The sequence below is a fragment of the Myotis brandtii genome, unplaced genomic scaffold (assembly GCF_000412655.1).
Source record: "Myotis brandtii unplaced genomic scaffold, ASM41265v1 scaffold493, whole genome shotgun sequence".
NCBI classification, from domain to species: domain Eukaryota; kingdom Metazoa; phylum Chordata; class Mammalia; order Chiroptera; family Vespertilionidae; genus Myotis; species Myotis brandtii.
This window is the reverse complement of record NW_005368827.1, coordinates 912628-935800: the sequence shown is the minus strand read 5'-3', so window position 1 is coordinate 935800 and position 23173 is coordinate 912628. Positions and strand designations below refer to the sequence as shown.

Genomic DNA, 23173 nt, shown 5'->3' with positions numbered 1-23173 from the left:
TGCAGGAGGCAGCTGGTTGATGTTTCTCTCTCATCGATGTTTCTAACTCTCTATTCCTCTCCCTTCCTCTCTGTAAAAAAATCAATAAAATACATTTAAAAAAGAAAGAAAGAACAAATTTTCCCAACACCGTGATTTTGGACTTACAGCCTCCAGAATGTTAAGATAATAAGTTTCTGTTGGTTAAAGCCCAGTTCATTGAACTTTGTTACAAAACACCTAGCAAACTAATACAGTTAGCCAATAGCAGGAAACTATCTCCAGATCAAGGAGGCTTGACTGACATAGGAAATTCATGAACTCTTTCAGCATGTCCAATCTGTGCCAGAATTTGGAGAATGACCTTAGGACAAGGGTCAGCAAACATTGTTTTTTATATATAATAAAGTTTAATGAGGACACATCTACATTTATTTATTTACATATTTTCCTATGGCTGTTTTTATGCTACCATGACAGAAACAAGTCCTTGCAGCAGGAATTGTATGTTCCACAAAGCCTAAAACATTTGCTTTCTGGTTCTTGACAGAAAAGGCTTGGTTTGCCCTGCCTTGAATAAGATCATTACTTGGGTATTGTGCCTATTGGGTTTAAAAGAGCAAATGCAGCAAATGATCTGACTTAAACACAAAATCAAGCCCTAGCTGGGTAGGCCAGCATGTAAGAGTGTCAGCTCAATATACCAAGGTTGTAGGTTCAATCTCCACATAGGGCATATACAAGAAGCAACCAATGAATGCATAAGTAAGTGGAACAACAAATTGCTGTGTTTTTTTCCTCTCTCACCCCCTTCCTCTCTCTCTCTCTAAAAATCAATAAAACAAACACAAAATCACAGATCACAATTTTTTAGAGTAGTTCTGGACAGGATTAAGATGGATTAAGAGGAAAGAAATAAAACCCTTATTTACTTCATCCCAAACATGAGATGGACATAAAGGCAAAGGAGGAAGATTTTCAAAAGCAAAAGAAGTAAAGGCATTAAAAGAAGTGTTAGTCAATCTTAAGACTTAACCAAGATATGGGACCCATCAAAATGACGTGTTAATCAAGCAGAGATTTACTTTTTAAAAGGAAAGTTTGCAGTAAGCTTCATGTCCTTTGTGAAGAGACCATTAAAATGGGTGAGAAAACAAAAAGGGATTATTGAGAAATTATAAGAGCTCATGCCCAAATTGTCAACTCCTATTTCAAAGAAAAGAAATATCCTATATAATAAAGAGGTAATATGCAAATTAACCCTCACACCCTCATGAGATGGCTGCCTAGGAGGTGAAGCTTTTGACACTGACTGGCATAGAAACCGACCAATCAGAACCAAATCTAGGTGAACTGTGAGGAGCCAGTGGTTGCCTAGGAGGTGGAGCTTTTGATGCTGACTGGCATAGAAATTGACCAATCAGAACCTAATCTGGGTGAACTGCGAAGGAAGAAGCTACGGTGGGGGCTGAGGAGGGGTTTTAAGGGCAACAGCTGTTTGGTGTATGGTATAAGAAAGTGGTTCAATTTTTTAATGACTGGTTTGGCAGTATAGTGCATATGGCTGGCTATCAGTCCAGATATAGGGATTATGTATTTTTTTGTCTGCCAAGAGCATTTCCTCCTGCTGAAAAAGGCTTTTCCCACCATTTGAGAAATTCTATCCTATATAATCTATCTATACTAATAAAAGGGTAATATGCTGATTAGACCAGGTCGACCAGACATCTTCCGGAAGTCCGACTTCCTCCTGGACAAAGCCATGGTAGTGGGGGCTGAGGCAGAGGCAGTTAGGGGCAATCAGGATGGCAGGAGATTGCAATTGGGGGCGAGATCAGGCCTACAGTGGAGGGCAGTTGGAGGCAAGCAGGCTGGCAGGGGGTTAGGGGCAATCAGGCCAGCAGGGGAGGGCAGTTGGGGGTGATCAGGCATGCAGAGGCAGTTCGGGGTGATTAGGTCGGCAGGGGAGAGCACTTAGAGGGTATATCAGGCTGGCAGGGGAGAGCAGTTAGGGGCGATCAGGCAGGCAGGCAGAGGAGTTAGGGGCAATCAGGCAGGCAGGCAGGTGAGCAGTTAGGAGTCAGTGGTCCCAAATTGCAGGAGGGATGTCCCAGATTGGAGAGGGTGCAGGCTGGGCTGAGGGAACACCCCCCCTCCACAAATTTCATGCACTGGGCCACTAGTTGAGTCATAATTTCTAAAATGCAGTGGAATTTCCTTTTCTCAAACATCTTCCATCTGGAACAATTCACTTCTCAATCTGACAACCCTTTCATGCTGATACCTGTAAGATGAGTCACACATTTCTCAGGTGACAAACAAAGGAGAGAAGGCTCAAATATGAGTCAGTTTACCACTATTAAAATCTCAGGATATTGTGCTGTGAATATTTTTTGTGACTTTTTTGCTACTGTTGCTGCTTATAATTGTGAAATTTTCATTTTTTTTACTGTACATTTCCTTTTCTTTTTGTTAAATTTTCATTTGCATTTCATGCCCTTTTTGCTTTTAAAGTATTTATTTATAGGTTAAACAGTACAATAGACATGTATATAAGAAAGGTTAAAATAGGGAATCATTTAGGAGTCTGGAATGGATTAATTCAATTTACATTATTTTTAATGGGAAAAAATGATTCCATTTCAAACAGCCCTTTGGAACAAATTAAGTTGGAGAAACGAGGTTCCACTGTATATATTTTGGGAGAATACCAAATCCTCAATAGGTTAAAAATTTGTCAACAAACCGAAAATATCCTGAAGAACAAGAATGACTGGATGATGTCAATCCTGACTTGACTTTGGAACAAAGAATAAATGCAGTTAATGTTTTTGTAAAGGGAACTCTCCCAAGGCCATAAGCACATAGTGAATAAACCATCCAACAAAACCCACAAGATGTTTAGTTGTGTAACAGCCACGCTCTGGCACTGAAACAGTTCGCATCTAGAGGTCAAATTCTCATGGATGTTTTCCAGAAGACTCTAGACTTGGATTCTAGATATAAAACAACAGAGAGATCTGCAGATTCCTCCTCTTTGTTTGGGGTTTGCAAGTGCCCAGACAAGGCCCAGCTGTGAAGCAATGCAGGCTGCTGTTGAGACTTAGGCATTCTTTTGGAAGCTTTGACACTCTTTGACCCAGCAACAGTTTGTTAGGTTTTAGATTGCAAAAGAACAGGCCATTCATGTGCAAAAGCCTCTGCTCACAGCTTGGGTGGGATTGTAAATTGGGTGGGGCGGGCTCTCAGGTAATCATCAGGGTGGAACAAACCGCAATGGCTGCCAGTCTGCTCTGCCTCGGAGAGGTCCCAGGGTCTCTGTGTCCTGCAGCCCCGTGCAGGAAGAATGATCGCTGCAAGCACCTCTGTGAGAAAGCCGCCCTCTCATTCCTGTCCCGATGCCAGACAGTCCAGTTTCTCCCCATATGAGTCTGGGTCCCCAGAGTCTCGCCCCCCGGAACTGGAGTTCAGAGCAATTGGGAGCTTGTATCTCCCTCCTGATTGAAAAAGACAACAGCGCACCCAGTTGCCAGCCCATTTCACGCGCGCCTCCATACCTCCGCATTTCCGCACCTACGCACCTCCTACCAGTCTCAATGCACTTTTCTCTTTCCTTCTAGTTGTAGAACTTCCACTCAGCCAGCCTTTCCATGGTTCTGGATGATATCCGTTCTGTCTTTTAGCTGTAGTTTTAATGTGGTTGTGCGAGGCAGCAAGTACAGGTGTTTACCTATGCCGCCATCTTGGTTCCCTCTCAAAGATTCTTTATTGCTATCACTTGGTTTCTATATCTCCTCCCTTATCAAGCTATCATAGCTTTTGTTTCTTACAGTTACTGATGGGACAGTGGGAGAGAGGTGTGGTTGTACAGTAGATCTGTATTATGGTGGGAGGTTGTTCTTCCCAACTTCAGGTGCCAACTATCCTCACTTTACTACATTGCTAACTTTATTTTCTATTTTCTCTAAGAAAACAAGCCATTCTGGCAGTGCTATGAGAGAGAGAGAGAGAGAGAGAGAGAGAGTGAGAGAGAGAGAGAGAGGAAACAATCTGTAATACCTACAAGTGTTGTACCTGCAGGAGATATCACATAGGTGGATGAATGAGTTTTAAGTAAAATTTGTTTAAAGAGCAAAGGTGTGAGAAAAATAAAGCTAATACATAATGAAACATATTTTGGGTTGGCACGAGTCAAGATGATTTAGTTTATAATTCTGTTTTTCTTTCACATTGAGCACACTTTAAAAATGCTTTCTAAATAAAAGCAGCCCACTACCTATTTGTCTGTAAAAGAATCAGCAATGAAAGAACAAAAATAATAAAATGGTGACAGAAATCTGAGTTGTTGCCTCCTCATCTTTGATCATTGATGGGGCTGACACACACAGGACATGTTCTGTCTTTATTATGTACTTATTTGAGTGCTTAGTTGAAATTTGACCCATGATACACCAATGTAAACTCTTGAATTATAAATAAATTATTTCAATATTTGTTCTCTAGGTCAACAAAGTACTGCTAACGAATCCAATTTAAATGTGTGAACAATATTTACAGCTTTTTTACTGGGTCAGGCTTAAGAGATGACTGTGGAAAAGAGGCACAGTATCTATGAAAGTGATCAGGATGAAATAGATGATTTGTCGTAAGAAGTCTGGAGAGGTTTAATTGGGTATTCTAAAGTAAAGACAAACATATTGCCAAATGATGCAAATGAAATATTAGCCAGAAGGTACCTTATTTCCCCATAGAATTAAGAAAACATTTAGTAGAACGCAATTACAAACTCGTGCATTTCTAGGCTATAGTTTAAGCCAGTGGTCGCCAAGCCGCGGCTCGCGAGCGCGGCTCTTTGGCCCCTTGAGTGTGGCTCTTCCACAAAATACCATGTGCGGGCGTGCACGTACAGGGAACATTGTGGAGTGAAAGAAGATGTAGTGTCGAGGATTGAGAAAGGTATGCTGAGATGGTTTGGACATATAGAGAGGATGAACAAAAGGAGATAGGTGAAACAAGTATACAAGACGAGTGTGGATGAGAGAGTTGGAAGGGGTCGACCTCAACGAAAGTACCTCAATCAGATTGAGGATGTTTTTAGCAAAGGCCAGCTTAGGAGTACCCTAATTAAGTTAATAACAATGTACCTACCTATATAGTTTAAGTTTAAAAAATTTGGCTCTCAAAAGAAATTTCAATCGTTGTACTGTTGATATTTGGCTCTGTTGACTAATGAGTTTGCCGACCACTGCTTTAAGCACATGGATTAGTTTGCTTGTGAAACTGCATTTGTTGCAGTCAAGGGAAACTTATAATACAGACAAATCACTAAAGTTCCGATTTATTTGAATAAGAAGTAGATATAGAGAACAATCTTTGCCTATATATGTACTAATATATGTGTATAGATACAGAGAATGAAAAAAATGTAACAATATATCTATTTTATATATAATCATTTAGACTTTTTTTAATTTGGAATATCTACATCATCAATTAATTCAGAGGGTTAGTACTTGCCTGAATTCTGTTAACTTTTCACTCTGACTGGATAGGCTGATATAATTCTTCTAAAAATATTGTTTTTAAATCTTTTTTAATTTCTCTTGGTATTTATGACTGGAAGTAATTGATAATTTAGATTTTCTCATGGAGCAAAATATATATGAAAGACCTCAAGAAATGATTCTATAGGTGTAATTATTTTAAAATATAGATGGAAAAGATTATTTTTTACAGAATCTGATGTAATCCTTGGGAGGAATTGAAGTTATTTATTTGTGTGTTTGTTTATTTTTGTTAATCCTCACCCAAGGATATTTTTCCATTGATTTTTAGAGTGGAGAGGAGGGAGAGAGACAGAGAGAAACCTTGATGTGAGAGAGACACATTAATTGGTTGTCCTGCATAAGCCCCAACCAGGGCTGGGTATTGAGCCTGCTACCTAGGTAAGTGCCCTTGACCAGAATCGAACCCTTGATACTTCAGGGATATTCTATGCACTGAACCAAACTGGCTATTATTTATTATCCTTCTTGAAGTTAATCTTATTTATTGTTTGCACTGGATTAGCAATGCCAAATGGAACAATATGAATTAATTGAATAAGCATTTTATACATTTTCTTCTATTCCAGTTGACTTATCATTAGTGAATAAGGATGAAAACGCCATCTATTTCTTGGGAAATTCTCTTGGCCTTCAACCAAAAATGGTTAAAACATATCTGGAAGAAGAACTAGAAAAGTGGGCCAAAATGTAAGTATTTTTTTTCAAAAGTTGTCATTCAGTATCTCACAGAAGAATTTTAAAAATCACACTAGATTGTTTAATGTTTGGAAAGGTGTTTAATAGCATTTTAGGGTAGAAAGGAAGCTTAGTGATCATGTCCTTTGATACTGTCATTTTATTGATGAAATAACTGAGGATCAGCAAATAAGGTTGCAGGGCAAGTTACTGGCAGACTCAAGAGTAAAATTTTAAAAATATTAAAAAATTTAAATCCCTTTCCTGAGTTGTCACATTTAAAACATACGTAATTTTTTTTTTCTTAACTAGAGGCCTGGTGCACGAATTCGTGTACTGGTGAGGTCCAGCCAGCCCACCTCATAGGGACCATCGGGGGCAGGCCAGCTGAGGTGAAGGGCCGCGGGTGGTTTGCTGGCCAGCTCCAATCAGCGTGGGGGGTGCCCACTTGGAGGCAGGGCCGGCCGGGTGAGGGGCCATGGGCATTCTGTTCCACCGTTCAGTCAATTTGCATATTACCCTTTACTTATATAGGATGACTAACAAGGGAGTTAACATTTGGGATTTAATTTAGTAATTTTATGATTAGCTCTTGGCTAACCTCTATCACAGTAATTTTTATAAATAAGGAAATAAAAATTGTTGGGAAGAGGATTAGGTTAAGTAGAGCAGAAGGCACTTTCCTCCCCAAACTGAACACGATTATTAAGAAGATGCTCCTCTTGGGCTGAGCTCAGCAGCTTCCCTGCCACCGTGCAGGGGTCTTAAATCAGGATCTCTTCTCTCCATCGCTCTGTTCTACTTTTACTTTTCTGCCTATGAAACTTTTCACACATTCTGTTTACCTGAATGCTTATCCTCTTTAATCCCAACCTTCTCAAACATACTGATTTTCCCTCCTGAAAATCCATTGCATTAATAGGCAGTTTAAGGATATCTATTTTCATCAGTTTCATATTCTCAGCGATATTATAAATCCCTAACCTTATCCACTTCTTATAGGTCCCCTGTGTTAGGTCTGATCGAACAACTGAATCCAAATAATTGAATTGATACCCCTCCCCCTTCGGGAACTGCCTTTAGACTACTTCACAACTGACATTCCCTTTCACTTAGACCACATTCCACTTGCTAAGACCATTATTTTTCTCCTCCAGACCCACCCAGAGAATTCTCTGCCCAGAATCTTTAAAATCTCTGACTCCCTGTACCCAGGTGCTGGTGCCATTTGGGGGCTCATCCCATCTGGTTTCCCAGATGACCTAATAAATGCATTTCTTTACCCCTTTCAGCCTTGTGCATTCCTCCTCCGGTGATCCTAACACCCGGTAACTACTGATAAAGCTGAAACTAGAAATGTCTTCAAAATGTTTTTAACTATTTAAAAATGTTATATTATTTAAAGTTATTTACATAATTAAAATATTAAAAATTAGTAGAAATATTTTTAAAACATTTTCTGATTCTTAGAATCTAAAAAAGTAGTTATGAAGAGGGAGCCAAGCTTGAAGGTTAGAAACAAACAATTCAGGAGGATGAAACCAAGCCATGTAAGAACTCGAAAGGCAAGACATTTGGCTCTTATAGAAACTCAGAGTGTCTGCTCCGTCTTCCTTTATTCTCTATGTCTTTGGTCTTTCACATTGGGAGTAGTATCTGTCCTGTAAAGTTAGTTTACACTGAGTGCAAATGATCACTTCCACAACTATTGGAGAACACTGCAAAGCTCTTAATTTTAGTGGTTAGAAATATAAATTCACAACTTATTGCAAAAAATTATAAGGTTTATATAATTTATTAAGCATGTTATAACTTTATCTGCATAATCTTTATGTACACATTGGAAAATACATATCACTACATTTAGAAGCATTTTGCATTAGCAGGTTTTAGTATTTTAAAAATGAGGGTCAGAGTTAATAAAAATGATTAATATTCATTTTTGGCTTTAATGTAAAAGAGAGCAGAGAATTAAATTGAATGAATTTGAACTTCAGAGGATGTCCTTGCCTCTTGGATAGTCAATCAGCTAGGCTGTGCATTTTTATCCTCAAGGCATTTTAAAAAATGCTGTCTTGCTATCCTATTCATATCCTCATGATTATCATACTTCATTAAGGGACTGGTTGGTTATTTTCAAGACTTTGAAGTTATATTTCAGGAAAGTGTCTCTGCATAATACTTACCCTTCTATTGTTACCTTTTAACTTTACATTTTACCCCATGACAATAGAATATTACATAACCTTAAAACCTCTTATCTAATTTTCATTAGATGATTCAGAAAGGAGGTACATTTTAATGCTTCAAGCAATTCAAACTAAATAAAAAAAATATTTCTTCTGAGCAAAAGATTAGATAGCTAGTTTGTTTTGTTTTGTCTTTGCTTTATTTAGGTATTTTTGCTTTAAGTGGAGGTGGCCACGTGAACACCATGGTTCTGCCTGCCCACGGATGTCGGTTGGGTAGTGCTTGCGGTGCAGGATTGCACTCCTGTGTCCTCCTACCCCACTCCCCAACTTCAATTTCAAAAGTGTTCATTATTTCTTTGCTCCTAAATATTTAGTTTAAAATCCCATGCTGAGGTTCTGTTGGGAGCAAAGCTTTTCATTGGGGGCCTCTTGATTAGTGAACAGCCTCCAGATTAACTGGAGAAAAGTGTATCTCACATGCTCACAGAAGCACTGTCCGAGGAGTGATTCCCTGAGCAGCCAGGAGTACAGCTTATACACCAGATGAGCAAACGGACATAGTTTTGGGGCTTCGTGGGAAAGTAGGGAAGGCTCCACAGGCCTTTTCCTCCTGATGATAATGTGCAATGCCCTTCCTAGCTAGGAGCTCCTCAAGAGGGAGATTGATGGGAACTGAATTTGCACCCCCGCCCTGGACAGTGCCACCCTCTCTATGAGGGGTTCAATGGCAGCTGTATTTTTGGGAGGCTCTGCTTAAGTCTAGATACTGTTTCTTTACTTGACTACTGTTTGTTCACATGCTTCGGTTTAAAGTAATCTCCATGCCACTCCAGTGGGTTGTTGTACATTGAAGTTGCTTAACAGGAAAAAATAATATTAACAATGTATAATCTTAATGGTAACATAAAAATGAGAGTGCTTTCACTGAAATATTGCTCTGGGATAATGAGATCAAGTCTTTGACTGGCCATCCATGACCTGTAAGGTAGGAAATGCCATTTGGCTCATGGTCGTCATTTTCCATGACTTCATCTTTTATGGCCTATTACAGACATACTACCTACCTATCTACAAAATAAACCATCACTGGTCATAATGTAGCCTGATCTTATAATTTATATGGTACTGTCTTTGATTCTTATGCTAAGGAAAGGTCAAGAATAGAAGCATCCTTGAAATATTTCAGGAACCAGCTGATTTCTTCTAAAACTTCCAGATATTCAAGACAAAACTGAAAATAAACTACTTACCTTTTGTTTGTTTTTTTTAATTTTTATTATTGTTATTTCCCAATATCATTTTCAACTTTGCAATTTCTAAATTAGAATAATAATATTTACTTTGGAGAATGCATTTGTTTTGTGAAGTGACAATCTATACTAATAAAAGGGTAATAATGCTAATTAGACCAGATGACCCGACATCTTCTGAACGTCTGACTTCCTTCCAGACAAAGCCACAGTGGCAGGGGCTGAGGCAGAGGCAGTTAGGGGTGATCAGGCCGACACAGGGGAGCAAGCAGTTAGGGGACAATGAGGCCAGCAGGGGAGAGCAGTTAGGGGGTGATCAGGCCAGCAAGTGAATGCAGTTAGAGGTGATCAGGCAGGCAGGCAGGCAGGCGAGAGGTTAGGAGCCAGCAGTCCCAGATTGTGAGAAGGGGGGGGGGGGGGGGTGAGTCCCTCAGCCTGGGCGGGGGGGATGCCCTCTCTCAGTTCAGGAGCCATCAGTCAGACATCCTTAGTGCTGCCATGCCAGCCATGAGCCCTGGCTTCTGGCTGAACAGCACCCCCTCTGTAGGAGCACACTGACCACCAGGGGGCAGCTCCTACATTGAGCATCTGCCCCCTGGTGGTCAGTGCACATCATAGCGACCCGATGTCCTGCTGTTCAGTCAATTTGCATATTAGCCTTTTATTATATAGGATTCCAAAATAGAAAACATTTAGGGTGATTTGACCCATTTGATATATAATTATTATCAGCAAAATGGACTTATAACAGTAAGAACCAATAAGATCAATATGCTTGGACCCTGTTGGTCTGCTAAAATGGATAGTCAATAAGCTTAAAGAATTTTTAGAACATTTTATATTAAATATTTACTAATGGCCTAGATTATTTAAAGGAGAATAGTAGGGGATAATAATCATAGTGGTAAAGTTCAGCTAGAAGGGAACCAACAATCTGTTGCTTTCTGTATGAATTGAACCCACAAACTTTGGGTGTACAGGACAAGGCTCCAACCATCTGAGCCACCCAGCCAGGATCAAACCTGTAGAGAATTTTTATTTGAGCCAAATTGGCAACAGTTGCTGGGAAGCAAAATCTCAAAGGATTGAGAAAATGGTCTAACGAATGGCAGTTTTGCACCTTCATTTATGCATTAAAATTAAAGGAGGATGTGTAAGGGGGTTACATGAAATTTATTGGTGGTAGACTCGGGAGGCAGGAGAAAGCAAAGTGGGGAAATCTCTTGGACTAGATAAAAAGTAAAATGGATAGACATCCTTTCCTTTTATATTTGCAGGTATAGGATAGTTAACAATTAACATTTACAGGACCCTGAGATGGTATATGGAGAACAAGATAATAATGAGGGGTTTCTTGGTCTTGTACCCTGGTGGGAGATTGTGTCCTGAGGGGTCTGAAGAAAACTGGGGGTTACTCTGACATTCTAAAGGTATGTTATCATAGATGCAAAAAGACAATAGACAGGCTTCACTAAAGATGGGCCTTTGTCCAGAAAGATACCGGCTTAGGACATGACTAACTGCTGTGACTAGCTTTTAGTTAGGAAATTTTAACTTCAGACATGCTGATATAATCACTTTGGGCCTTTGTAAGACCACCATGCAGGCCTCCCCTGAGCTTGTCAGGTTTTTTCATGCACAACCCCAAAAAGCGATGCAGCCCTGGCCAGAGTTGGTTAGAGCATTGTCCCAATATACCAAGGTGTGGGTTTGATCCCCAGTCAGAGCACATGTAAGAATCAACCAATGAATGCATAAGTAAGTGGGACAACAAAACCACCTCTCTCGCTCGCTCACTCTATTTTTTTAAAAAAATCAATAAAAAAAGTAAAAAAGCAATGCAATTAGAGAACTTATATATTATCTTAAGAGGGGGAACGTGGGGAGATATAGGCCACATTGGGGAGAGTAAATAATTTTTAGAAAAGACAAATGAGCCCTTGGAAGAATAGATGGGAGGTGTGATAGTTTGTGACCGTTTTTCTGGGTGTGGTGTTGACTTCTACTCTCTGTCCTGTGACAAAAACTCCTGGGAGGGGATTTATGGCAGTTGAGTTTCTTTTGGAAGATCTGTTTTCAGGCAGGCTAAGGGGAGTTCAGAGACAGCCTCTCCATGCACTTGCTGTTTTTCAAGTGCCTTCAGCTTAAAGGAATCGCATGCCAAAGAGGAAAATTTTAGTGTGGTGTAATCTGCCAGCCTTCAGTATGAATAAGAGAGTACATAGTGTAACATGTTACAAAGGTTTCCTGATTTCAGCGTTAGTGATCAGCAATTGGGTCACAGGGGAACAAAGATTTGTGATATCATGAAGACTGCAAATTCATATTTATGGAGGGGAGAGCTTTTCAAAGCAGGGCCACTTTTCATTTTGCACGATAATTAAAGCATAGTCCTATTTCAAAGAGGGTCTACATATCTATTAAGATCCTAATTATATTTTATATCCTGAAATCTAATTTCATGAGCAAATATTGCTTCATGTACATCTCACAGAATACCCCATTCATGCCAGGGGAGGAAATGTCAGGGCAGGGTCCAAACCGAATGACCAGCAATATGAAAGGTCAGGGTGCTGTAGGCACCTGAAACACCAGAAAAAGGTGTTTGGACAGCCCCTGGAGGCGAAGGGAAGGGAAAGGGCTGTACCCTGTTCTTGTCACACTGATGAGAAAGAATTCAAAACGAGTGACCCCCTGAGGGTGGCATTGTAGTAAAGCAAATTTATTACAGAAATAAAGCAAGTAAATTTATTAAAGAAGAAAAGCAAGCAAATCTATCAAAATACATCTGGTTTATGAAGCACAGACAGACTTCCCAACTAGTTTGAGAAGCGCTGCCTGGTAGAGGTTTGGCTTTTTATATTTTTCTGTCTATAGGTTTTTAAATTCCTCTGCTGGATATCTTGGTACAGACTAGATCTCAAAGTCTCCCTTTTACTTTGTTTATGGCTTCCCAGAATTTATGAGAAGTGTTTGGTGAATTGATCTTGACAAGCTCTGAGACTGCTGGCTTCTCTGTTTAAAGGTCCCCAAATGGCTGACTTCTTTGTTTAGTGGGTGAGATAAACTCTCCCTTCTTTCCTTCCCCCCCACCCACCTCCTGCCTTGGCAGTTCCAGGGTGATTTATGCTATGTATTCTCTGGTTAGGGATAGGAGGTGTTAAAACTCCTCCTCTTTTCCTTCAATCTTTGGTTAGTGAGGAGAGGTATTAGCCATTTGTTGTCAAGATAAGGTTTTGCTGCAGACTGGCTGCAAGCTGCCCAAACTGTTTGGCCTTGTTTCATTTTCTTGTGTCAGTGTCCCTATTCCACTTGCTTAGGAGCGTTCCTAGCTTCTTACTACCCTGTTACAGGGGGTCTACACTGCAGGACCAGCAATATGCTATGCTTAGGGAAGAAAGGTCACCCTAGGGGCAAGGTTCCAGCCTACCTTTGCCCCTTGCTAGCTACCCAGGTCTTTCTACCAGGTAATCTTCAGTACCTGGCCCATTGTTCGTAATCTGCTCATGCCTGTCTAACTGCCTTCTACACTGGTTAATTCTCTCCCATTCTCTCTTCCTTTCCAGTATTTGTAAATGAAGATTGCAACTATTTTAAACAGTTCTGAATGAGAGCAATATAATATTTTTCTTAACTTTAATAGAATGTTTATAACTGCACTGTAATCTACATCAATTCTTCCTAATGACAGACCACTTTGCTTTGAGTTTATTTGGGTAACACTTTCTAAGTACATTTTTACTACCCCAGGCTAGTGGCCTGACAAAATGAAGAAGTAGACTCTGTGTATGATATTTTAAAGGGACGGAGATGCCAAAAGCATTGCAGGGAGAAACATATCCTTAAAGATTATTACCCCTACCACAGTGTCTACCGGAGTGAGAAGTAGGTGGCATAATATTCTGAGTTATAAATTCTCTGAGGCAGAACATAGAATTTTACTACCTAAATGTAATAAGATGCATTGTGCTATCAGTGAAGGCCATGGAGCTCTGTGTGATTAAAATAAAAAAGGATCCAAGTATCTGCCTTTAACTACCATTTAATGATAATGATTTTTGTCTTTAGCATTTATATTGGGAGTCGGTAGAGCCAAGCTGCAGGCTATCTAATAATAATATGAATAATAATAACTAACAATTGCCCTTCTCTTCCTCCTTAGATCTTATAGTTTATGTTTATTTCCAAAGGAAGTCCTCTTCCTTCATCTCAGTTAATATGGTAATTGAAATATTAGTTTTAAAATTGTGTTGTACACCACATGCCCTGTGAAAGGAGTTTTAGCATTAGATTTACATTAGAAAAGAAGACTTAGAAAAGGGCTACTGTGTACCAGTCTTTTTTGCTTGTTATTTTTATTTATTTTTCATGGCAATCCTTTAAGATATATATTATCATCCATCTACTTTTACAAAGATGGGAAATTAAGCCCGATAAGCTTCTAAAAATATAGTCTCTTAACTAGCAGTGACCTAGAACTGGCTCAGACCAGGTGATAAAAACCCATTGTTAAATTTTCAGGATTTTTGTTGATACCCTGAAGTCAGCTACTAGTACATTGGGGGTATTCACACCACGAAAATTTAAAAAAGTTAAAAAACAGGATTCCTCTTCTTCAGTTTGTCCACACTGTTCTTGAGGGAAGACAGATTAACAAAATAAAAACAAACAAATTTTTTACATGTATTTCTCATGAGAATCTGAGATACCCAGGGGAAAATGAATAACTCCCCAAGGTGACTTAGAATTCAGGCTTAAATCCCATCTTAATATGGAAAGGGGAGGGGGGAGAGTAAATGATTTTTAGGAAAGATGAATGGGTCTGTGAATAATAGATTGGAGGTATGAAGTTTGCGACAGTTTGTCTGGGTGTGGTTTTGACTTCTAATCTCTTCTGTGACAAGAGTCAGTCTTCCCTGGTTGATGAAATTCATAGAGAGAATTTATGGAAATTTATGGAAGAAGACTTTTCTAAGTCTTCTTTTCTAATGTAAATTCTCCTTCTTTCGGAGGATTTATCTTTACGCAGATAGGAAAGTTTAGAGACAGCGTCTCCATGAAATTGATGTTTTTCTGGTGCCTACAACTCAAGATAATATACCACAGAGATATTTGGGGGAAGCATATTTTACTACCCTTCACTTCTGAGAACAGGTTTACCCAATGACCACTGCCAGCTTACGGAATTTCATTCATAGTCTATATCTATACTATACAAAAAAACCACATGGTTATTCTTTTTCCCAAGTTTACATAGTTTGTGAATTTATAAAAATTAAGAGCAGTTGAATTAGGAAATACAAGTTTGGAACACCACCCCCACCCCTCCTCCACTCCCCTTCCCAACCTTGACCCTTTGTTTTAATTTTTTCTATATTTTTTCACATGTATTTTTTGCCTTCCTCATTTGATGAAAACTTTTTGAGAGCTGAAGTTCTCTTTTGTATGTTTTTGTTTGTGCATTATACCTACAGAGAGACTTACTGGAATGATGAAATTAAGTTGAAATATGATAGAATACATTTTTAGAAATAGGTCAAGATGTAATATTGGCTTTGATTATTGCCAAGTTTCATTCTTGAAACTTGAGTATAGTTATACTTTATACACTTCCATTTAATTTATAGATTATAGCTACATTTTATAATTGGCTTTTATAATAATTTTAGTCTTTAGCTTAAAAAAGTAGGTAGGTTTTAGTATAGATACTGCATATGCTATAGGTATACAAGTAGAGTAGTGCTAAATTCTCAAAAAAAAAAAGTATCTTAGATTTTTAAAAAAAAGTAATGAAATAGTCTATGGGCAATTTCTTCTACCCCCACCCCCCAGAAAAAGTAAATCAAATAAATTTTTAAGTAAGTTAAAAAACAGAGTTCTCAAGTATTAGTTTGGTTTTAGAAAGCATGACTTCATATAATTATTAGAATATTACAAAACTCATTTAGACTTGTTCCGTTGCTAATGTTGATGTTTGAAAAATCATACACACACACACACACACATATACGCAAGCTAAGAATGTTTATGTCCCTTTTTAATTTCAGGGGAGCCTATGGTCATGACATAGGGAAACGACCTTGGATCACAGGAGATGAGACTATTGCAGGTCTTATGACTGACATTGTTGGTAAGTACAAAATAATTGTTTTCCAAAAGATTTATAAAGACCTTATTATTTAATTATAAACAGATTATAAAGACAACATCTTATTAAAGAACATCCTGATTTTCCATTTTAATTCATAATGGTAAAGAGCAAGCATAATTTTAATTGAGAATTGATTGCTAAAGAGAATATAACTAGGTTATTTGGTACAGAAATAAAAAGTCATTATTTTTTCTTGTATATATTAAAACTAATATTTACTCCCCAGTGAAAAACACATGCATTGCATTAATTTATAATTAAACAAATTTTATAAAGATCAACTTAAATGAAATCTCTAAGATTTCATTATATGGTAAAATAAACACTAACCTTAATATGCTAAGGCCTAAAACACCAATCAGTTTTGGGCTCATTTTAATTTAATCAATGGTGATTTGTTTCACATTAGACTGAGTATTGTTGAAAATAATATGGTTTATGCTATTTTTTTGGGTCTATAATGTGTTTCCTGAAGTGAGTTATGTGTAGTGTTAGTGGTATTCAAGATAGTTTTAAATGGTAAATATATTTGAAAAATAGTTATTTAACTGGGTTCAATATTCAGTATTGCCTGAGATTTTATATGAAATTTAGTGTATTAAACAAAAAATAAAATGTAAGCAATTTGAATGGTGTTATTTGGAAATATATGGAGAATTTAGGAAAACCTCAACTTTCAAAAGGTTTTTTAAACCTACACTCTCTTATAGGCAAGTATACAAATATCTGTGTTTCACCTCAGTTGTATCTTGGCCAATAATTAGAAGATAAAATCAACTTGAGGTGGGGCAAAAATGGAATTAGAGTGGGGAAAGCTGGGTGGATTAAGCAAAATAAAAAAAATATATTTTCTCACAGTGCGAGAACAAAGTCCAGCTCTGGTTTTGTTGCCCGAAGTGAAATGGCACCAGGTGTTGGACTGGAAAGATCAGATTGGACTTGGGTTCAGCAGCCTCAGTACATGGGTTCTGGGTAGGAAAGAATTCAGAGCCAATAACATTTATTTGGAAAATCACAGAGGTAGAAGAAGTAATTCATAGAAAAAAAATGGCCTTAGAAAATAAGTTATAGAGGCAAAGGAAGGGCTCTTGGAGCTTGAAAGTGATGAAGAGAGAGGGGAAGACACTGGGGTGCTCCCAGGAGGGAGAGCTCTCTAGTCCTTCCTCCTAGCAGCGGTTCTCAACCTGTGGGTCACGACCGCTTTGGCGGTCGAACAACCCTTTCACAGGGGTCGCCTAAGACCATCCTGCATATTAGATATTTACATTATGATTCATAACAGTAGCAACATTACAGTTATGAAGTAGCAACGAAAAGAATTTTATGGTTGGGTCACAACATGAGGAACTGTATTTAAAGGGCCAGAAGGTTGAGAACCACTGTAGGGTTTTAAGGGTGGAGATTTTAGAGGAGTTTCAGGGGATGATCTCAACAGAATATACAGCACCATTCCAGGTGTGTCTTTTCAGGGTCTAGGACTCTACTGATTGATTGGTCGGCACCAGGGCAGGGAGTCATTATTCAACGCAGCTGGTCCTGAGGTCAGCCCTTGTGTCTCTTGTCTGGTTTTGCTGTTTTCCTTGGCCTGGAGCTGAAATACAGCTGAGGCCTAGATGTTATGGGGAATCAGGGGGTCCAAACCTCTTAAGCAGCCATAGGCTAGGGGAGGAAAGGTCCTCCCTACAACCCTGGGGGCAAGATCCCCCCTACAACTGATTGCTCGTTATTGGGCACCTGGGCTTTCCACCCTGGTGACCTTCTTTCTGTACCTGGCCCATCAGCCTACCACGGTAACGTTAAAAAATAAAGTTGAAATAATTACAAACCAGAAATATTGCCATTGCTGAAAAAGGAGCAAGTGGAAAGCCTTCTAGAAGGGCAGTATTAGTATTTTTGGCAGCAGCCATGGAGTCAGGTGTGAATGTAAGGTGTGAATCCAGGACTGTTTCAGGAAGCCCCAGGGTGAATCTTCACAGCCTTGGATGCCTGTGGCTGGGACTGAAGCCCAGGTTTTTATCAGCCAGGTAGGTGAGTTGAGCTCTTGGGAACACAGCACTTGATCAGCTGTCAGCATTATTTAGAGCAGGGGTCTTCAAACTACGGCCCGAGGGCCACATGCAAATACAAATATTGTATTTGTTCCCATTTTGTTTTTTTACTTCAAAATAAGATATGTGCAGTGTGCATAGGAATTTGTTCATAGTTTTTTTTTAAACTATAGTCCGGCCCTCCAACGGTATGAGAGACAGTGAACTGGCCGCCTGTTTAAAAAGTTTGAGGACCCCTGATTTAGAGGATTGTGTATTCTAATGTAGGAAATTACCTGCCAAACACAATCCTGGATTGTGTTTAAAGATGTGTTAAATAGTTGTTCAATGATACTTTCATTTTTGTTCATTTTTTTAGAAGCCACTGACTAGTATATTCAGATAAATGTCTAACATGCAAATAAAAAAACGAAAATAGCCTCTGGATTAATTTGACCTGAGAATATGTTTTCCTTAGTTGTGGATGTTTTTATTTATCTTTTTTTATTTTCTTTCCTAGGTTTGCTTTCAGAATATAAATTTCATTCTAATCCTATTATTTTTGTGCTCAATATCTATCATTCTCTAAAGAGGAGTTAGGGTGTTTATATCTAGTCCAGTAAAGTGGTAAGGTGATATTATTTAGTGAGATTTATTTATAAAGCCAATAAGCCTTGCAAAAAGATTTCCTTTGAGCACTTAAAAGTGTATAGCTCTGTTGCTGCTTATTAAATGCCCATGTTTTGTTGTTGCTGTTGTTGACCAGTAAATAAACATACCTCACAAAAATTCCTGAAATTTCTAAACAGTCACATCTCATTATCATTTTTAAGGAAAATGAAAAAAAAAATTTGTTTAGAAGGGTTAAGAGACTGAACTTATTTTATCTTTTAAAAAATATTTATTAACTCTAACCTGAAGAACGGGCAGCGCCAGGCTGGCCAAGGCGGGTGCCAGTGGGGGCCCCCCGATTGCCCCACTGGTCACCCCACAGGGCCAGGCTTAGAGACCCTACTCATGCAAGAATTTCATGCACCCGGTCTCTAGTTTTTAATAACGAACTACAACATTTGCTAAGGACTGAGTACGATAATCGTGTTGCATTCATTTCCCTTAGTGCCTTACTCACAGGCACACCATTTCTCTCCATTAATACTAGCAGCGAATATTTTAGCAGCCAATTGCCACATCATTAGTCTTGGACTGATTTGTTTGGTGTGTGCAACAGGAAATATTTCGCTTTTGGAGAACAAGAAAATTAGGTTTATTTGCATTATACTTATTAATTTGTGCAGTTATTCAGTGTCTGGTAAGTTAGTGTTCCAGAAAAATATTAATTTTTATTAAAATGTTCTATTATTTTATGTTAATGATTACTCATTTATTTCAGCCCTTTGTATTCAGCATGTCTCTATTGAAATAAACCAAACCCATGTTTCTATGAAAATTGAAGCTTTTGTTTTTTTGCGGCCCACATAAACTTAAAAAACTTGTTTATTTGGCCTGTGTTAGTCTTTGAGTTTGACATGCTTGCTTTAGTAGAAACACATTCTTTGGAAGGTATTTATGTGTGTTTATCTTATTTGCTGTGTGTTTATCTTGTTGCAAGTCCCATGCAGGTTCCTTTTTTAGGAACTAGAAAGTTCCTTTCTCGGTTACTAGAAAGTTCTGAGAATATTTGGTAAAGTTTGAAGTAACAAAAATATTTAATGGCTTCTAATTTGTTTTTTAACTTCATATATTTTATTCTATATCTACTTTTTATCAATTTTCCTCACATTGTAATACTAGAAACCTGGAATCCTCTTTGGAAGCAGAGGTGGTTAAATAACAAAATATTTAAAACAACAGTGTGGTAACTACAGTAAAGAGCAGCAGAAGTCAAATTTACTTTTGCTACTTGCTCGGCTATTTAGTATGTCTGAGCAAACAGGCAAGTTGTATATTTTGGCTTATGATTGACTCTTCACGGTTCTTAAAACAACAGCCTTTAATTTCATCATAAAATATCTCAAAAAGAAGTAACAGGAGGATAATAAAATTATTATGTTGTACAATTTGATCGAGTGGATAGAGAGGAGGAAGAGACAATGAGTAATGATATTTATTCATAGACATAGAAAAGAATATCAATTTCAGATGAGAAGAAAAACTATTACTAAAACATTTTATAGAGAGCCTACAACTCTGCAAAATATGGGATAACTTTCTCTTGTAATTAATATCATGTTACCAAGATGCTAGAGATAGTATTGCTGAAGAATATTATTAGTATTATTATTATTAAGCCTATTTCTCCCTGGGTACATAAAAACCACAAAGGGTTAGCTACAAGCATTTCAGCTTATAAAGCTGTTGTAATGTGAACGTCAATTTGCTTTATGAACTCTGTGATTGACCCTCAGAAAAGCAATAATCCCTGGAAGCCCTCTACAGAGTTGGAATGCTCAGCCATGCACGAGCCACCACTAGAGGCCAAAGGAATTTGCTATTTGAAAAGTAGACTGGAAAGTTCTCAAACTTCTCCCAAACACAAATCTTGCAACCAGTTCCACAATAATATTAGCTTCTAGTTAATAAAATATACGGAAAGGGATATGGCAGTTGCAGGACCCATCGTGAATCGTGTTATCAAACATTAAGCAGCTGGGAGGCGTGACATCCTCATGTTGCAAATTAATTGAAATTAAATTACACTTAGAAAGATGCAGAGGGAAGTCTGTGATGAATGTGGGCTTCCTCTATTTCACTTACGGGGTTTAAATAATGTAGAAATCTCTTCAAAATGTAACCGTGAACAGAGATTTTAATTATTTTTGTATGGAGAGTAAGTTTTTGTCTTCTATTTCCTATCTGTGAGACTTTAGGCAAGTTAGTTTATCTTTTGGACATTCCTTTCCTCATTGATAAGGTATGGAAATTCAAAGTAGTTAACCTTATCAGATAACTGTGAAGAATAAGTGATTTGCATAACACATGTCACATATTTACAAGTGTTGGCACATAGTAAGGGCTCAATAAACTTTTGCTTGCCAGGCATGGAAATAAGAAGGCAGAGCTTACATTTAACTAGGTTTCACTTCCTGGTAAAGCAAAAAATTATGTTCAATAAATAAACAAGCAGGAAGTCACTTTTCAAATGAGAGTCCTGGCTCACACCCATCTCAGGTGAAGTGATTCACATCTTGACATTTACTGCAGTGAGTTGTAGATGATCTTCAAAGTAAAGGATCTTTCGAAGACTGATAAACTTTTGGGAAGCTTTTAAAAAGATTTTCCTTTAATACTTGTAGTTCTTGAAATTGCAACATTAATTTTTTTAAAAACTCAGGAAAAAGAAGAGAAACAAAGAAAAGCAACTTGGAAAAATTTCAGTTTCTTTTTTTAAAGGTTTATTTTCTTACAGAATGCTGATGACATTTAAATATATTAGGAGAAAGGTGGTTTCAGAAATACAATTTGAACTAAAAAAATATATGTCATTAGGTAACTTTTCTTTTTAAAATACACTAAAAATCTTTGGCCCTTTGATGTTAAGAGCACTGCATTCTTTAGTGCCTTTAGGTTACTCTTGGAATAAACATTTCTATTAGTGTTCAGAAACTTTAATATTAACACCACCTTCAGATATATATGTGCACGCATGTATGTGTGTTAGACCGACCCTGTCCTTGATTAACTTTAGTAGCAGGTGAGGAGAGTATTTTGTGAAGCACTTGATTGACTTGAATTTAAAACGTTCCAAGGAGAATAATTCCCATGTGTGCACAAAGTATTCGTGTCATGAGGGATTCTTTACAAAGAATTGATTCAGTGTTAGTATGTCATTGAATGTGAGGGAAGGAAGCACAATGTCCAGTGTATGTCTAGAATTCAGCCCAGCATATCTGGTTCATCACATTCCCAGGCAAGAAAAATTTTAGGTGATCTCAAATGACCACTGCCTTGTTTGGAGGACTAAAATTTTCCAGGAATCTATAATCATTTTAATCAGAATGTAATCATTAAGCAAAAATGGAATGTCTGAGCTTCTATAGAAATTCTCCCCTGCCCCATCCTGACTCTTCTATATCTCTATTTTTCATTTTGTGTTTTCTTTTTTGTGTGCTTTCTTCTCATTAGAGTGCATTCTTTCAAATACATCCCTTTCGGTTAATTCTGCTGTCTCTTTATATTACTATCCCTTCCTTTCCTCCTTCCACTCTCCCTGCCAACATATTTTTTTAATGAAATAAATGGTTTTCAGAAAAGATGCATGCAAATAGCTAACAGGGAGTTAAGGATAATACCAGATAATGTTTTAGAAATAACAGTAAAAAATTTATACCATCATGTAAATAAACAAATTAATAAAGCTGGTATCATTTATCTTGCCATAGTGCAAAAATATTTTATATGATTGAAGATATATGCCACTGTATACAACATAAGCATAGCATATTCATATCTATGTAGTGTGTTTTAGAGAAATTTTATTAATGTGTGGAATGTAGAATAAGATTGTTTCTAGTGCCACTTGACTTCAGACACTATACACCTTACAATGACCAGGCATACACCCACCACTCATTTAGCAACCTTGCTTAGCAAATGGGGAAATCTATCTGCCAAATGCAACAGCAAGGTGTTTTTGTTGTTGTTGTTGTTAATGTCTATGTTGAAATCTAGAATCCTAAATTGTACAATTACTTCCAGTGGCCTCCCCTCAAGTAAACTAAACCTGGAATCTATCTATTAATTAGAGTAATTATTCCAATTACTGTCCATTCTGTTACAATGGAACTCTAGCAGAAGTATCTCTTTGGGTACAAAATGAAGGACATGTATTATACTCTTTTTCTAATATTTAGTACAGCCTTACAAGCATTAAAGCTCACAGCCCATTTTCTCAGTGATGGTAAAGAGACATTATCCTATTACACAGGTCTAATTGCCTTTGAGAGACATCCCAAGAACTAAAAATAGGGAAAGTATTATCATCGTCATTGTGCTCTGAGTTAAGTATCCAGTGTGTGCTTTGTCTGTGGGTCTGTTTCTAGTGCCACAACCCTCAACAGTAGCAATTAGATTGGATTATAATTGTGCAGTAGATATCTTAGTTTTGCATGCTTTTTTCATCAGATAATGCATTTGTATATTAACTAGAGGCCCGGTGCACAAAATTCATGTGCGGGTACGGTCCCTAGGCCTGGCCTGTGATCACGGCCATCTTCCCCAGCTTCCTGCAGCTGGCCTCACCCCCTACCCCCAACCACCCCAGGTTCCCCAGTCGCCATCGGGTGATAGGTGCCTCACGGCCAGGGGAAGGGACTGAGAGGTAGGCTGTTCCCCC

General features: G+C 38.0%; 1 protein-coding gene across 1 annotated transcript in view; it reads left to right on the top strand.

The window, feature by feature from the left end:
* The window catches only part of KYNU (kynureninase), a 104794-nt gene that overhangs the window by 17526 nt on the left and 64095 nt on the right, over positions 1-23173 (top strand). Inside the window, exons 3-4 of the mRNA XM_005876639.2 lie at positions 6113-6233; positions 15711-15793. Coding sequence (XP_005876701.1) covers positions 6113-6233; positions 15711-15793 — 204 coding nt within the window. The remainder of the gene's footprint in view (positions 1-6112; positions 6234-15710; positions 15794-23173) is intronic.